The 16,493-nt window shown below is 40.3% G+C and overlaps 1 protein-coding gene across 2 annotated transcripts; it reads left to right on the top strand.

The window, feature by feature from the left end:
* Positions 1–5,731: 5,731 nt before the first annotated feature.
* Positions 5,732–16,144, top strand: REXO2 (RNA exonuclease 2). 2 transcript variants are annotated; one of them, XM_025465466.3, is made up of 7 exons: positions 5,732–5,969; positions 6,871–6,954; positions 10,107–10,184; positions 10,795–10,906; positions 12,267–12,375; positions 13,720–13,773; positions 15,707–16,144. In XM_025465466.3, the coding sequence occupies exons 1-7, from the start codon at positions 5,823–5,825 to the stop codon at positions 15,834–15,836; spliced, it is 714 nt and encodes a 237-aa protein (XP_025321251.1). In that variant the 5' UTR covers positions 5,732–5,822; the 3' UTR covers positions 15,837–16,144. The 2 variants fall into 2 exon arrangements, with proteins under 2 accessions (XP_025321251.1, XP_048965899.1); XM_049109942.1 differs by lacking the exon at positions 13,720–13,773 and having other exon boundaries at positions 5,737–5,969.
* The last annotated feature ends 349 nt before the right edge of the window (positions 16,145–16,493 follow it).

Here is a 16,493-nt window from a genome sequence, read left to right as displayed (position 1 = left end):
GGACCTCAGCTCTGCAAAGCCTTCACAAGTACTTGCAGGACTTCTAAACAAGCCTAACCTCAGGACACTGCCTTTGTACGAGGTTGCCCTTGTCTGATTTCCTGTTTCAAATCTTGAAATGTTACTCCATGTTTTCATGGAGAAATTAGCAAGGCCAGGTGCAAGAGGCCAGAACTGTTACGCCAGTGGCCCTTCTTCCACATGGAAGGTAAGTATGAGGAATGAGAAGAAATATTCCTCTTGATTCCCCACCCTTGCTCCTGCATTGCTTCGGTTTTGTCTTTTTAAAAATTTTGTTGGACTGGTGGAGAACTCAAGCAGTGTTGTGTGATACCATTATCATATGTACTTTTTATTGAAAAAGTTCTTCTGGAACACCTGCATCCTCTCTGTTCTCCATAGACTTTAGACACATATCCAGTAGGGACTAAGCCAGGAGACAGATCTACTACATGATAGGTGCTGTGTTGTCAGAATTACCCTCTTCCTCCCTCTGACTTAGTCGGCTTCTGTGCTACACTATGCTTTGTTTCTGGCTGCTTCTTCCTTTAGTTGATTTCTCTCCCAGGATTTGTCCTACTCTTCCAAGAAACCTGCTTCTCATGGGCTTGCTTCACCAGTTTGTTCAATATGTGCCAACATGTATAAATCCAGCTGGGATTTTTTTTTAATGTGTGAACTGGGCTTAAAAATTAGGTTTGCAAAAAATGAAGTTTGGAATGAGCCTATAGCAGTATTTTTTAGACAACTTGCAACCTTCTCTCCCATTGCTCCATCTATCCTCTCTATGTATATGACTTCCAAGTTCATGTCTCCATCTGTGCCCTCTTCCTAGCTGCCTGCTGGATACCTCTGTGTAGTTGTCTAACCTTTCCGAAGTGTGACTCCAACCATTCCAAAATTGAACTCTTTTCTTGCATTTGTTCTCTCCATTGGGTTTCTCTCTTATTTTAAAGACTAATCATTCTAGTTGCTTAGATTCAAGATATTTTTTCTATATCAGTGAGGGTGACAAAACACGAGAGACACCAAACTCTGGGAAATGAACAAGCGGTAGTGGAAGGGGAGGTGGGTGGGGGGTTGGGGTGACTGGGTGATAGGCACTGAGGGGGGCACTTGGCGGGATGAGCACTGGGTGTTATGCTATATGTTGGCAAATTGAACTCCAATAAAAAAATTTAAAAAAAGGATATTCTTTCTATCTAGGATAGGCTTACCATAATACCTGTTGTAAAAGTTACCTTTTATAAGAATTTAATTCAATTTCCATCCTCCTGTATTTCTTCAGACAAAATGAATCCTTTCCCCTATATTCCCATAGCACTCTCTAATCTCTAAAGCATTGGCACAACTCCCTTTTTAAAATTTTGTATCTTCTGATTTGCTTACAGAAATAAATGAGCATATATTATATATTACATTAGACATTTTATATGTTTTTGTTTAGTCAACCTATTTTACAGATGGAAAAATTAAAGCTGTTTCCTTATCTGCAAAAGAAAGAATTCTTTTTTTTTTAAAAATTATTTATTTATTCATGAGACACACAGAGAGAGAGAGAGAGAGAGGCAGAGACACAGGCAGAGGGAGAAGCAGGCTCCATGCAGAGAGCCTGATTTGGGACTAGATCCCGGGTCTCCAGAACCACGCCCTGGACTGAAGGCGGTGCTAAACTGCTGAGCCACCCAGGCTGCCCAAAAAGAAAGAATTCTAAACCCAAAATAAGCCATCTTATTCTTGGATGGTAAGACCATCTTAATATCTTAAATACCTACAGTGTCTGGTATAATAAATATCATCTTAATAAGTGTATTTTTGCTTTGATATTCTAGCATAGTGTTTGATATACACCAAGGATTCAGTGTTTGTTGAACTGAATCGAGATAAAATGCAATTCAAATGCCATGAAAGCCTTTATAGAGTGTCCATTTTGTGCAAGCTGTATTTTGAAGATTATGTTTGGCTTCTATTTTTACCACTTTTTTTTTTTACAGTGATAAAGGGTAAAGGCAAAAGATTTATCCTTTATTCCCTAGATCACTAGAAGGAAGTAAATAACAGTTATCAGTAGTTATCTGCAGTAAACCTGATGTCAACATTTCTCAAGACAAAATTCCACAAAGCAGTTGAAAGGAAGAGATATTATCATCAACTGGTAAGTATTCATGAGGTACCTACTGCCTGTTTAAAGATATTTTATAAACTGTAGGACAGTTTACAGGTGTGAAGTAGTTTCATTACTTCGGTGACTACTAACCAGTACAGCTACTATTATATGGCTTTGTGCTAGTCTTATGAAAATACAAAAATAAATGTGTTTGGGGACACCTGGGTGGCTCAGCAGTTGAGTGTCTGCCTTCGGCTCAGGGCGTGATCCTGGAGTCCCACATCTGGCTTTCTGCATGGAGCCTGCTTCTCCCTCTGCCTGTGTCTCTGCCTCTCTCTCTCTCTCTCTCTCTGTATCTCTCATGAATAAATAAATAAAATCTTTAAAAAAATGTGTTTGGAAATTAAAGTCTAGTTTAATAGAATGGTGATAAAGCATATCAGATCAAGTTCACAACACAATTTTATTTTTTTCAGTTTTAACGTTAGTTTTATAAACTCGCTATCACAATTAACAGGATGAACCACGACTTCTAAGAGGGAGTAGTATAGGGAAGGACATTTTAAAAGGTAGGATTTGGAATGGTTCTAAAAGGGAACCAAGGGGAGTGGGGATAACCTCTGGATTATTGTATTTATTGTATAGTCTTTGCTTAGGAAGTGAGAGAGCAAAGTAGGTCTGGGGAAGTCCTGGTAGGAAAGCTCAAGTAAAAAAACAAACAAACAAACAAACAAACAAACAAAAATATATATATATATTAAAAACCATGTCAGTATTCCCAATAGCCAAAGGGAAGAAGCAACCCAAGTGCCCATCAACTGATGACTGGAAAAACAAGATGCTATATTAATAAAAATATAATGAAATATCATTCAGCCTTAAAAAGGAAGATAATTCTGATGCATGCTATGACATGGATGAAATTTGAGAACATTGTGCTAAGTGAAATAAGCCAGACACAAAAGGACAAATATTGTAGGATTCCACTTATCTGAGGTACTTAGTGTAGTCAAATTCAGAGACACAGGAAGAATGGCCAAGGGTTGGGTGGGTGGGAATGGAAAATTAGTGTTTAATTAATATGTATTTTCAGTTTGAGAAGATGAGAAATTTCTGGAGATGCATGGCATTTATGGTTGCACAACAATGTAAATGCACTTAATGCCACTGAACTGCACACTTAAAAGTGGTTAAAATGGGAAATTTTATTTTACTATAATTAAGAAAATCAAAGTAAAAGCAATGTAAAAAAATAATGATTTCCCAATTAGGGGAGAGTTTGTGTGGCCTTGGCCATGTTCTGCTAGAAACATTGTCATTGATTCTGTTGGAAACATCAAGGGCTGACTACCAGCCGTGCTGAGAAGCTAACTCAGAGCCCTGCTTATTCTTATTTAGACACTAAAAAGTCCAGATAAATGTGGAATGCTGTGTCTGAACACCTTTTATCTGATCTCTGCCCCCTGGGGTGACAATTGAAGCAGCTTCTCTGTGTCAGTGACTCACAAGGGCTCAGATTCTTTGAGTAAGAGATGTTCTATTGTCACTAAAATGACTTCAAACACCAAAGTTTATCACGGTCTGTGATATTAGAGGACAAGATTTCTTATCACTATAACCTTGTTAATTAACAAAAGCAATTTTTATGGGACCGGAACAGAATTGAAAAAAACAAAGTATCTGACAGAGTGGTGTGGAAAAGACAAAGAGATGATTGAGCCCGCTGTGGGATGAGGCTGCTTGCAGATTCTAGTGTTTCATGTTCTTGTGTCTGTCCTCAGATACATGGGGGGCACGGAGTGGGGGGGGGGAATCTGTGAATTTGGTGCATACGTTGCTCTGCTTTGGGACCTTAAGATCTTTAAGATCACCAATGCAATGATATGACACACAAAACCCAACAACTGTTAAGTCTCCTTACATTATAGCACCATTTACCTAACGTGTGTCTTTTTCGTCATAAAGTACGTTACTATGAAAACCTAAGTCTGAAAAATGTCCACACATAATTTTAACTACACAGCATTTTAAAATTAAGGTCATCCGTTTTTAGGATATAAGTTCTTAAATGTAAAATAGCATTTTCTAAGTTGTGATTTCTAAGAAAACAATGTTCCAGTAATAGCTCTGAAAGCAAAAGGTGTTCTGTGAAAATTTAAAGAACTAAGAATCCTTCAGAAGGATGATGAAAAGCCCAACTGATAAAAGTTTCTGCACTCCAATTGATTCTACTTTCTATGAATCAAGTTAAAAACTAAGGGGAAAAAAGGAAGGAATGTAGACTCTTTATCTTATAAAGTAGGCTACACATGAGTAAAAAGCTATAGCAAAACAATGTGACTCATCAGGCAATGCAGTTATAATGTATACAGGCTGTGCACAATAAAAGGCTTTATGAAATATGCAATCTGTGCACACCATTTCATGACCCTTCAAAGAGTTTCTATGTGCCCTGGCAGGTGGTGGGTTGGGTTACACCAAAGGAGTTGCAGGTGATACCCAGTATACTACACTGTCCTTACAACTCTGATTAGGCAACAAGTTTCTCTCTCACAAAACCAGCTCACCAGGTATGAATTACTATGCGATGGACCACAAGCTCTGTAATTAGTGGCAATACGGCTTTCAGAAAAAAAAAAAAAAAAGAAAAAAAAAAGAAAAAGAAAAAAGAGGGTATATTAATTCCAGGCCAGGCCAAGATGCGTGACAAAGTTGCACGCTGCACGCGGATTTGCTACTGAATAGCCAAGATTTAAGAGACTCATGCAATTTGACACCACAGGGTCCACTGGTTCTGTTGGTGGCTCTCTGGACTCCTGGAAATGATGGAAACAATAGTTACCTCTGACAGATACTTCGATCAAAACCAAAGCCGATTGCAGAGCGAACCAGCTGTTTCAGTTCATTTTGATTTGCTGCATAGGTTCCTTATGAAAGGACGAGATTTAAACTCCGAGCACTTGAAAGGGTGAAGCAGGAAGTCCTTCCCATTGACACCCCACAGCTGAGCTGATAACACAGACCACCTCCCTGCATCAGGAATAAGGAGCGACCCTTTGCCAAAGAAGGAAAGTCTTACTGAACAGGTAACGTTCAATCCCCCCTAAAGGGATCTCACGCATCTCTAAAGGATTCGACAGTAGTCGACTTGGCCTTCTAGCCTAAAAAAGCAGCACACCGCAGTCCTGCTGTATGTCGACGAGATAAATACTCAGTGTGGACCTGAGCTGCAGGTAAGTTAAAAAAAAAAAAAAAAAAAAAAAAAAAAAGGAGGGGGGGCAAAAAGGGCAAGGATATATTTGGAAAAAAAAAAAACCAGTTCTTTTTTTTTTTTTTACCAAATAAAGTAGAAGCTTTCTTTCTTTCTCAACCAGGCGGTTTGCAACTAATCCAAAACTCAGGAAATAACTCTGCGAAACGAATAAACTTAGTTCAGGAAAACATGCGCGTCCAGTAACATCCGAAAACACGTGGCGGGGGTGGGGAAAGCGGTCGGAACACCGCGCGAGACTCCAAATCCCATGACCCCATTCGGCAGGTGAGCCGGGCTGTGCAGGGCCCGCCGGCGCACTGGATGCTGGGGCTTGTGGTTTGGGCTCCTGCGCCTCCCCGCGGGTTTGCGACGTTTAGCGACCATCGCGCCTGCGCCCGCGCCCGCGCCGGCTGGGAGGCTGCGAGGCTGCGAGGCTGGGGCCGCGGCGGCTCGCGCCGGGTGATGCTAGGCGGCTCCCTGGGCTCCAGGCTGTTGCGAGGTGTGGGTGGGAGCCGCGGGCGGTTCGGGTCGCGAGGTGTCCGCGAAGGTGGCGCAGCCATGGCGGCGGGGGAGAGCATGGCTCAGCGGATGGTTTGGGTGGACCTGGAGGTGAGTGCGGCGGGCGGGGGCGGGGGCGAGGGCAGGCGGGCGGGCGGGCGGGCGGGGCAGCGGCGGGGCCCGGGGCGGCAGGTGGGCGGCAGGTGGGCGGCAGGTGGGGGGCGGCGGGCCGGCGGGGCGGGCTGTGCGCTTGCTTTCCCGAGGGGACGGCTCCTCCGTAGGGCTCTCCCGCCCGGGTGCCGACCCCCGCCGCCGTGGCCGCTCGGGGCTCGGGGTCCCTGGGCTGGACCCCAGACGCCCCCGCCCCGCCCCCCCGCCCTTCCGCAGCCTCCCGGGACCCTGGCTTGGTTTAGCCGGACGGGACTCCAGAGATGACTCAGCCTTACCTCTTCTCCCACAAACGAGAAAACTGAGGCCCGGAGAGAGGATGGAGCCCCTTCAAGGTCACGCTGTTAGGTCCTGAGTGGGGACTAGAACCCAGTTCTGATCCCTTTGGGGTTTCCACACTCCTGCCGAAGCCTCCCCCCTCCTCGGTTGAACCTCAGTTTTCTTACCTAGGAAATGGGGGTAACAGCAGTGCTTTCTACACTCGATGGTGGTGGAGATCAAGGCGCGTCATTGACACGAAAACTTTGTGAACTGCGGGGATGTAGTGATGGGAGTTGTCTAACTCTCACCAAATTGAATGCTGTCAGCACTCAATTTTGCTGACTTTGCATCCGTCCCACAGTAGAACCGGGGTGCCGGACATATAGCAGGCCTTTGGTAAATATTTATGGAATAAATGACTCATGTTTAGTGCCTCGGGGGCTTGCCAGAGAAGCATTATTGTCTTTTATCCTGGCAATGGGATATAAATGGAATATGCTCGAGGGAATTACTGTTAAATGAAATTGAGAAAAATAGACCGGGAAGATGGTTTTGTGTGTTTCATATTTGTTTTTGATTGCAGATGACAGGATTGGACATTGAGAAGGACCAGATTATTGAGATGGCCTGTCTGATAACTGACTCTGATCTCAACATTTTGGCTGAAGTAGGTGATGCCGTGTAATCCAGTCATACTGTTTATAGAGTATTAGAAACCTAAATCCTTTCTCCCCCCCCCCCCACATCTCTTTATTTAAAAAAAGTAATAATAATAAAACTGAGGTACATATAGGTTAACTTCCAAAGGAATATGCTAGGTCATAGTAGGGTTACTTCTGGAACCAAAGTAGTCTATCTCACAATCTGGTTATTTTTCAATAATCCACGCCCAAAGTTACAGAAACGTATAATGCTCTCGTCTACTGAGACCTTACTGTGTGCTGCGCACAGTTCTAAGTGCTTCACATCTCTACTCTCAGTCTTCACAACAACTATAAGGTTGGTAGTTAATACTCATTTTATAGAGAAGGACGTTTTGGCACAGAGGTATTGGGTAATTTGCGCGGGGCCACCTGGCTCATTACTGGGGGAGTCAGGAATTTATCCCAGGCAGTTTGAATAAAGTGTTTCTAACCAATAAGAAGACAACCAGCTATTGTATCAGGGTTAGTGACTCATGCCAGAATTATATTGTCACCTTATTTAAACCTATATTGTCACCTTAATTTTCACTTGACTCTCTGTGTCCAGTTTCTGCCTTCTCAACGAGGATGTGTGCTTGTCTAGATCTGTAGTAAGACTTTGGAATTCCTGTTGATAAAGAATCAGAATAGTCTCTTGTTGATTTATTGGGCATGATTAAGGTTTTAACATGCTGCTTTTAACTGAAGTATTAAGCAGAATAGCACACCTGTTGCCTTTTGGACACTTAAGAGGCATTTGAGAAGTGTGCGAGGGCATCTGATTGGTAGTGGGCCTGGAATTGGTCCCTAGTCTCATATTGTCAGCAGTTTCAGAGGCCCTAAGGAACTCCAGAATAGGAACACAGTAGGGATGTTTGTGGGAAAAGGTTAGTCCTGTTAGAATCAGTTCCCAGAGAGCGGGAATGATGTGCTCCCTACATCAAGTGGATTTCATAAATCTACAGTAAGACTTCCACTTAGTAAGCAAGGGATGGGAGAAGGCCTGTATAGATGAATTGCTACTTTTGTGGAGTATCAGGCCTACATCCTGGAGTTACCACTTGCTACATCAGCTGGAGGAAAATCATGAGACTTGGTGTTTCTCATTGTAACAAGTAGCTCCTGTGGTTTTTTTTTTTTTTTTTTTTTTTTTTTTTTTTTTTAGCTTTATATAAATAAAGTTCTGCGTTTTAGGTTTGGTTGTTTTTTTCCTGTCACTTGGAATTTATTGCGGATGAATAGTGAAGAGAAGTGTCTTTATTTTGTGAGCCCTACTTACCCTTGGCTGAAGAAGAGTTTTTCCTTTAGACTGTTGATATAATGTGAAATACTGACAGTTTAATGGACCAGTTAGTTAATATGTACCCTGGAGGAAATTTGGGTCTGTATTCACACAGCTGCAGATGAGTGTAGCATTTGTAAATAGACTCAGTCAGATGAGGATAAGAATGTTAAAAAAAAAAAAAAAATGCTCAGGGGCTGTTGGCACTAAAGTGTCATTTCTGTGGAAAATATGTTTTATTCTTGTGTATGAGTCTGAGGAAAATGTTTTATGCTGGTAGAAGAACAAACATCCTACCCTGAAAATTTTTCTGTAGGTAGCTTAGTGTGCCAAACTGGGACCTAGAATAAGTTAGATTGCCTTAGATTAATAGTTTGCTTTTCCCATCATAGTTTGTTAAAAACGTTTTTTTTGTTGCTTTTTTTTTTTTTTTTTCCAATATGAAGTTTTTGGTTTTTTAAAAAGCATGTCATCAGAGCAAGTTTTTTGCTTCTTAAAAGATTGCCTTGACCAGTTTTCTTATTTAGCTGAAATTCCTTGTTAGTTGTAAGATGTCAGATAGTCAAATTCGAGCCATCTCTCTCAGGGATCACAAACTATTTTTACCAGCTTAGTAGGAATAATGCCTTGGATTCATAAAGTACTTTTCTTCCAAAAAGTTCAAAGAACTTTGATGTCTGTAATTTCTTTTATCTTGTTAAACATCCCGTTGAGGAAAGGGGGGCGGTTTGTTATCACTATCATACAGGAGAAACTATGCCCAAGATGACTTGTTTTAATGCCACCAGTCAGGCTTCTGTTATTGCTGGGACTCTGCCTAAGACACTCAGAAGTTCTGTGTTCTGTTAAGTGGAACAGAGAATTTGGGACCAAGTGTTGCTTTTTTATCCCCCCAGATGTTGCCAGTTACCTTTTTTTTTTTTTTAAGACTTTTTAAAAATGTATTTATTTTTTTAAGATTTTATTTATTCATGAGAGACACAGAAGGAGAGAGAAAGAGAGGGGCAGAGACACAGGCAGAGGGAGAAGCAGGCTGCATGCAGGGAGCCCAATGTGGGACTCGATCCCGGGTTTCCAGGATCAGGCCCTGGGCTGAAGGCGGTGCTAAACTGCTGAGCCACCCAGGCTGCCCACCAGTTACCTTTTTAACTTTTTGATCTAAAAGTGCCATTAAAATTAAGCAGTATAACTTTATCCGAACTCTATTTGTATTTTGCCCTGTTCTGCTGCTGCATCCTATTCCCCAAAACTTGTGTATTTTCTTGGCATTTTGTATGCATATATAAATGTATGTTTTTTTTTTTTAACATGTGTACATGAAATCACATGCACGTATATACTGTTCTGCAATTGCTTTTTTCACTTGGCAATATAGACACTTTCCAAAATGAACTCCTAATTAGAGGTTGGCAAGCAGTTTCTAAAAAAAAGACTGAATGGTAAATATTTTAGGCTTGGAGTGCCACATACTACCTATCACATGTTTGTTTTACAACTCTTTACAAATGTAAAAATAATTCTTAGCTTACTGATAGTAAAAAACAACAACAACAAAAAACCAAAAATATACAAAGGCTGGGGCTATGGTTTGCTGACCATTGATAGACTACCAGTGTCCTCTGTTAATAGGCATTTCACTTTTCAGAGGTGTGTATGTGTGCGTGTGTGTTCAGTCATTCCTTTTTGTCATTGTAAACAGTGCTGGAATGAATAAGGACTACTTAGATAACAAAGGGCCCTCATCTCTTTCTCTGCCATCTATATATTTAATCCTGACAGCAGCGTAAACTTTACCTCAGAAACCACGGTTATCCCTGTCGATTCTGGATGACTAATGGCTTTTCCCATCCACAGGGTCCTAACCTGATTATAAAACAGCCAGATGAGTTACTGGACAGCATGTCAGATTGGTGTAAGGAGCATCATGGGAAGGTAACATTACCAAATAACAGGAGTGCTGCTTTGGGGATCAGTAACAAGCGTGTTGCTCCCACATCTGAATCCTATACCATTGTTGGATGGGATTTTAAAAAGGGTTAGAGGAAGATTGCTTGGCGAGCCTGGGAGACTGCTTGCTTGTTTACCTGTCATCTTTGGGACCTCTCGAGATCATCTCCTCGTGAATGTTCTCTTTTTTCCTCTCCTGCATTCAGTCTGTCGCGAACGCATTGTGGATTGTCAAGCATTGCTCAAATCAGTCTTTTGGATAAGGTTAGACATCAACTTTCAGAGAAGGGGGCGTGCTGCTCACCTGTTAATAGTTGTTTCATCCCAGAGCTTATATCCTTGGACTTTGAGCACCATCTTTTTTGACTGTGTGGAAATGCTATTAACAATCAGGAACATAGCTTATATGACCTGGATTCTTTAAGAAAAAAAAAAAAATCAGTGCAAAGATGGCAGTTTCAGTTTGAACTTGTGCTTTATAAATGGTCCATCTATGGTTATATTTGCCCATTTTAGAAGTGAAGTTTCATTTCTGGATGCCTTTGAAAACTGACTTGATGTGTTTCTGGTGGGGGCTGGGGATTCTCTCTTGCAGTCTGGTCTAACCAAGGCAGTGAAGGAGAGTACAATGACATTGCAGCAGGCAGAGTATGAATTTCTGTCCTTTGTACGACAGCAGACTCCTCCGGGGCTCTGTCCACTTGCAGGTAAAATCCAATCCTATGTATACCTTGTAGATAGTCTTCCATTGTAGTGGTTCAAGAGACTGCAGTTCCAGAAAGATCAGCTAAGACCATCATGCCTTTCACTTACCCTGATTTGGATTATACATCTTAATTTTGTGTTCACGTTTCTTTGTGTAATTTGTAACATGAGTATTGGGGAAATGCCCTGAAACCCGACATGGGATCTGGGGTACATAGACTCACTCAATAATATTTCCTCTCCTATTTTTATCATGGAAGAATTTCACATGTACAGGAGAGTTGGATTTAGTAACGGTTACCCTTGCGCCATGTTTGTTTTCCCTCTGGTTTTTTTTTTTTTTTTGTTTGTTTGACATTTGAAAGTAAATTGCAAGCGTTTTGATGTCTCATTCCTAAGTACTTCATCAAGCATTTCCTCAGAGTAAGGACATGTTCTTGTGTAGCCACAATATCAATATCATGTTTAAGGTAGTTAAAAATAATTCAGTAATACCGTTTGAGATCTGGTCCACATGCAAAATGTCTAATTGTTTTTGAACCAGGACTCAATCAAGACTCATGCATTCTACTTGGTTATGTCTCTTCAGTCTCTTAATCTAAAATGTCCACCTGTTTTTATTTTTTAATTTTTTTCCTGTGTAACATTGACTTCTTAAAGAAACCAGGCTGGTTCTACTAGGATTTTGAAAGTCCTGCCATTGTCAGGGAAAAGTTAATGATCTGTGGAGGTGTATTTGTATTTGTATATGTAATTGATGTAATAACTTACACTTTCCTTAAATTTCACTTAAAAAAAAGTTTAACTTTACCTCCTAGAGCATATATTGTATATATATTTTCCCTCTAGCTAGTGTGGCTGGTGTCTATTTTAAAGTACTTATTTGAAATTTAGTGTTTTTTATATAAATTACTGTATGGAAACATGAATATGGATATGATTTGTTAAAATTGGAATGTGAATAAAGGTTTATTTACTTAACGTGGTTCAGTTAAGTTTTTAGTGTTAATAGTGTGGATTTCATGACACTGGGAGAAAATTTGCACATCTGGTATGATCTGAGAAAGTAACAAATAGATTTGTGCATTATTTTAAGTATGTGGAATGATAGATTTATTCTTTTGTCCGTAGAGAGGCTGTTTATAAATGTATTATGAGCTAGACTGACTAAATACTCAGAAGTCCGTACTTGTAACCAAATCAGATGCACTCAAACCTGATTTAAAAGTTCTGGGATGCTTTTAGGAATTATCTGAATTAAAAAAAAAAATCATCTCCATTTCCATACCAGTTAATGAATTTTTATATCCTGTTGTATATTGCTAGAAATACACAGATGCGGTATGCTTCGTGTCTTTCTAGGAAATTCAGTTCATGCAGATAAGAAGTTTCTTGACAAATACATGCCCCAGTTCATGAAACATCTTCATTATAGAATAATTGATGTGAGCACTGTTAAAGAACTGTGCAGGTAAGGGCTATATTTAGGACACATTAAATTGCCTCATTTAGCATGTTTTAATTGGGAATTTGTGGAAAGTAATTGAACTGTAGAACTGAGGGTGCCCAGTGGGTGAGTAACTTCATCCCTTTCTCACTTGGACAGGTCCTTAATTGATTCTGGACCGGTGAGAAATGGGGGAAACAATGTCAAAAATCTTTTGTATAAATTTCATTAGTCCAGAAAGTTTATTGAGCACCACTCTGTGCCAGGCATTGGCCTATGTGCTGGAAACATGACAGATGAAAAGCCTTAAAATGGCGTAGAAACTAGTGGGGTGACAGATGTGTAAAAAACACACCTGACACATATACTGTGTGGTGACTTCTGTAATGGAAATGTGCATATTGAATATTGAAAGCACCCAAGGGGAAAGGCACCCCTCCCTAAATGTTGGAGGAAGGAATGGGAAATTGGGGAAAGCTTTACATAGGAAATTTAAGTTGAGATTTGAAGAGGAGTAGATGTTTTCCTGCCATTTAAGTAAAGAGGGAGGGAGGATTCCAGAGAACGGGCAGAAGGATGAAGAAATGAGGGCTCGGGAGGATAAGGGAATTAAATAGTTCATCAATGTGGGAGTTCCAAGCACACACTTTGGAAAAGGTGGGATCTCAGGCCAAATGGCATAGGGCTTGTGTGGTGGGCTGAGATGGTTAATGTAAGGGATAGGTTCCTTTAAAAAAGTGTAAGTAGAAGGAGTAGATAGGATTAGATCATTCTAATTATAAGGTGGCAAGAAAAGAGGGAGGTAAGAAAGGAGACTTTTGCCTTATCGGAGAGAGAAGAATCAGCTAGGGATATGGCACTTAGGTTGCAGAGAAAGATGCAGAGAACGTCCCAACTGAGAAGGTCACTTGGCATGGTAGAGAAAGAAAAGCTCTAAAGCAATTCTAGTGTTTCTGTTTTGTACAGTTAGGTGGATGATGAATCTATTGAAAGATAAAGGGGGAAATAGGAGCAAAAGCAGATTTGGTGGATGGGAGCAGGGAGGTCTTGAGGATAGTGTGGTTTTTATAAATGTTGATTAGAAGTGTCCGATGGATCTGTAGGTGGAGAGGTCTAGCAGGTGGTTGCCTGTCCATGACAAACGAGGTGAGGGCTGGAATGGAATGGATCTAGGAATCCTAGACAAGGATGAGCTTACCCTAAGAGAATAGGATAAAGAGAGGGTGGAAGAGAGTCCCCTGCAAGGAAGCATCTTGATAGTCACAACCCAAAGTCCCGTTTCCAGTGTTAATAAATAACTTGAAGGAGGTAATTATCCAGTATATTTGAGACAGTTTCCTTTGAGAGTTCCATTTTTGCTGTGTATAGACGCTGGTATCCAGAAGAATATGAATTTGCACCAAAGAAGGCTGCCTCTCACAGGTAAGTTTGGGTCCTTCCAAGCGCTTGACATGCACATAATCCCGAATTCCTGACTGCTTAAAACAGTATCTCTTCTGCCCTCTCTTGGAGGGTAGGGGGAAATAAAGGTCAATTGGCATAAAGATCACCTTCTTTTGCTAAGATTATTAAGAATTCTGGTCAGGATTCTAGTATTCTGTTCTGAGATATGCAGCATCTTATGTCTTTACCACAGTTTTAAAACTAAAAGATAGCTTAGTTTATAGGTGTGATGAAACAGTCTGTAATCTTTCTAGTAATGAGCAGTACTAAGATTCTTCCCCCACAAGGATATGAATACTTGTAGCGACTTAAAATTAATTAGAACACTTTGTGGACAGTTGTGTAACATAGTTACTTTGTAATATAGTTACTTTGGACACTTTTGAGGGTTTTTTTTTTTTTTTCCAGATCTTTTTTATATTATGTCTATAGACTCAGGCACAGGTACACAAGAAATTCGAAGATCTTGTTTATCTAGTGTCCTGTACTGGCTTTTTTATTTAAAAAATTTTTTTTAAAAATAAATTTTGTCATTTTTCAGGAGGAACGTAAGACTTGATTGGGGATTTAGCAGCTGGCTATGGAGGACATTTATTTAGTTCATCCATGTTCTGAGTCCCTACATACGGTTATAGGCAAACAGACCAAGTCTCTGCTGTAAAAACCCTGGTATTCTAGTGTTTCCTTGTAGGGGTAGATTACACTGACCATTGCACAGCAACACAGGTTTAGAATACCTAATCTGAAACAATTAGGGTTTGATGTCTTTCAGAATTTTTCAAGCTTCAGACTGGTAATAGCGTATCTGTAGTGTTTGCCGTTATATAATATGCCATACAAGGTCTGAAGAAGCATCCCATGATCAAACACATTGATGATTCTGCAGCAAAACATACGGATATGCACACCAAATGGCATTACTAGGAAGTATATACAGCTTCATGTTAAGATCAGGTTTTGCCACATAGTCATAAAAGCCCTTTGGATTTTCAGATGTTTTTTGGATTGAAGATGTAGGTAAGATACCTTATACCTTGATTTAGTCAGATTGTATATTCGACAGTCTGAGCTCTCTACTGCATATCCAAGACCAGGGAAGAAAGCAGAACTCACTTCAGTCACAGCAATAACCATTATAAAACTCTCGCACTAACATGAGTGCAGTTTATTCTGTAGAAGAGGCCTTTGGCTTATTGTACAGAGCTTACTGATTGAGCTGCACACGGTTCAGATAATTTTGGTTACCTGATTTTCAGACCTCAGCAGATGAGAAGCAGCATATTGGAGTAGAAGAGAGGCTATTCTAGCTGGTTGTAGCACAAATCTTTGCCAGAGAGGAAGTAGATCCTCTGTAGCGGTTTGGTACTGTTGATGATGTTTATCATGACTGAGTCGTGAGTTATGTTTGCACATGTCCATATATTTTGTGTAGGGCTGTCAGTATTGCACCATGTTTCCCAAACTCTGTTCCATGAGCTGTTAATGACTATTCCACAAATGTGGTCGATTAAGATTTAGAAACACTGTGTGTAGTACAGCCTCCCCTTGGAAATTCGCAATACACATTAGTATATAAAATACTTTGCAGAGAAGTTCAAGAAAGGAATGCTTGATCTAGGTTTTCCTAGACTTACTTGACACTAGAATTCTTTTTTCCCCCCATAGAACACTTCACCATCTTGAATAGGACAGTTAGGAGACTTTATTTGATAAATTTTAGGAAAATTTTTACTCCAACTCACTTTAAAGAAAAAAAAAAAAAAACAAAACTTAGATTTGCTTTATTGAAATGTTCCTCTTTATGATGTCAGATAGTGGCATTTACTGTTGTAAGTCTTGTTACTGTGTAAGAAGTCCTCTTGTTGATTACTTCCTCTGTGGACATTTCAAATCAGTATGTGTTTGCTTGTAGGGCGCTTGATGACATTAGCGAAAGCATCAAAGAACTTCAGTTTTACCGAAATAACATCTTCAAGAAGAAAACAGATGAAAAGAAGAGGAAAATTATAGAAAACGGGGAAAATGAGAAGACTGTGAGTTGATGGCAGTGCTCATGCTGTCGGCACATAGTTCTCGGGAAGCAGCTGCTGGTAGTTGCATTTGGTTTTCTGTTTTGTTCCTGCTGATTGCTTGGCACAGCACCTTCTTTCACTTGTGTCTCCAGATTATTCAAACAGACATCACCTGAAATATCATTTTTCTCCTAACATTCTGTTTTCATTTATGACACAGCAGCATCTCTGTAAGTACCAGGTCATGTCCATCCCTCGGTACATATCTGCATTTGCTTTTAGACCATTTCTTTTGTTTAATAATAATAATAATAAAGCTAGTTCTATTGAAATGCAAACGTTTTTGTACCATCTATTCTTTAGTAGTTTGATGACTGGTACACCACTGGAAAGGGTGGCTTTTTGTCAGTGGTATGGCTAATGTTTCAGTTCTCTTAATGATGTCAGGAATGGGTTACTTTCGTGTGTGAAACAGGAGATGAACCTGTCCTGTTCTACCTTTATGTGTCAAGGATAGATTCAGAGAAGTGAATTTGGACTCACTGTTATAGTTACCAAAGTACCAGAGCTCTGGTTAGCTACTTTTCACTGTACCCAAGAAATTCAAGTCCGTCATCAGAGAGGGATTCCTTAACTAATAAGGTTTACTGAATAGATATTATGTGTAAGGCTGTCACTGTGCTAGTT

Source organism: Canis lupus, chromosome 5, assembly GCF_003254725.2.
Source record: "Canis lupus dingo isolate Sandy chromosome 5, ASM325472v2, whole genome shotgun sequence".
NCBI lineage: Eukaryota > Metazoa > Chordata > Mammalia > Carnivora > Canidae > Canis > Canis lupus.
Note: the sequence above shows the minus strand (reverse complement) of the source record. Positions and strands in the feature narration are given on the sequence as shown.

What these genes read in the sequence shown, in the direction of transcription:
- REXO2 (XM_025465466.3), top strand. Translation starts at nt 5,823, where the DNA reads ATGCTAGGCGGCTCCCTGGGCTCCAGGCTGTTGCGAGGTGTGGGTGGG. An exon ending in GTAAGGAGCATCATGGGAAG is followed by an intron (nt 10,185 to 10,794) that starts GTAACATTACCA and finishes TCTCTCTTGCAG; the next exon opens with TCTGGTCTAACCAAGGCAGT. An exon ending in GGGGCTCTGTCCACTTGCAG is followed by an intron (nt 10,907 to 12,266) that starts GTAAAATCCAAT and finishes GTGTCTTTCTAG; the next exon opens with GAAATTCAGTTCATGCAGAT.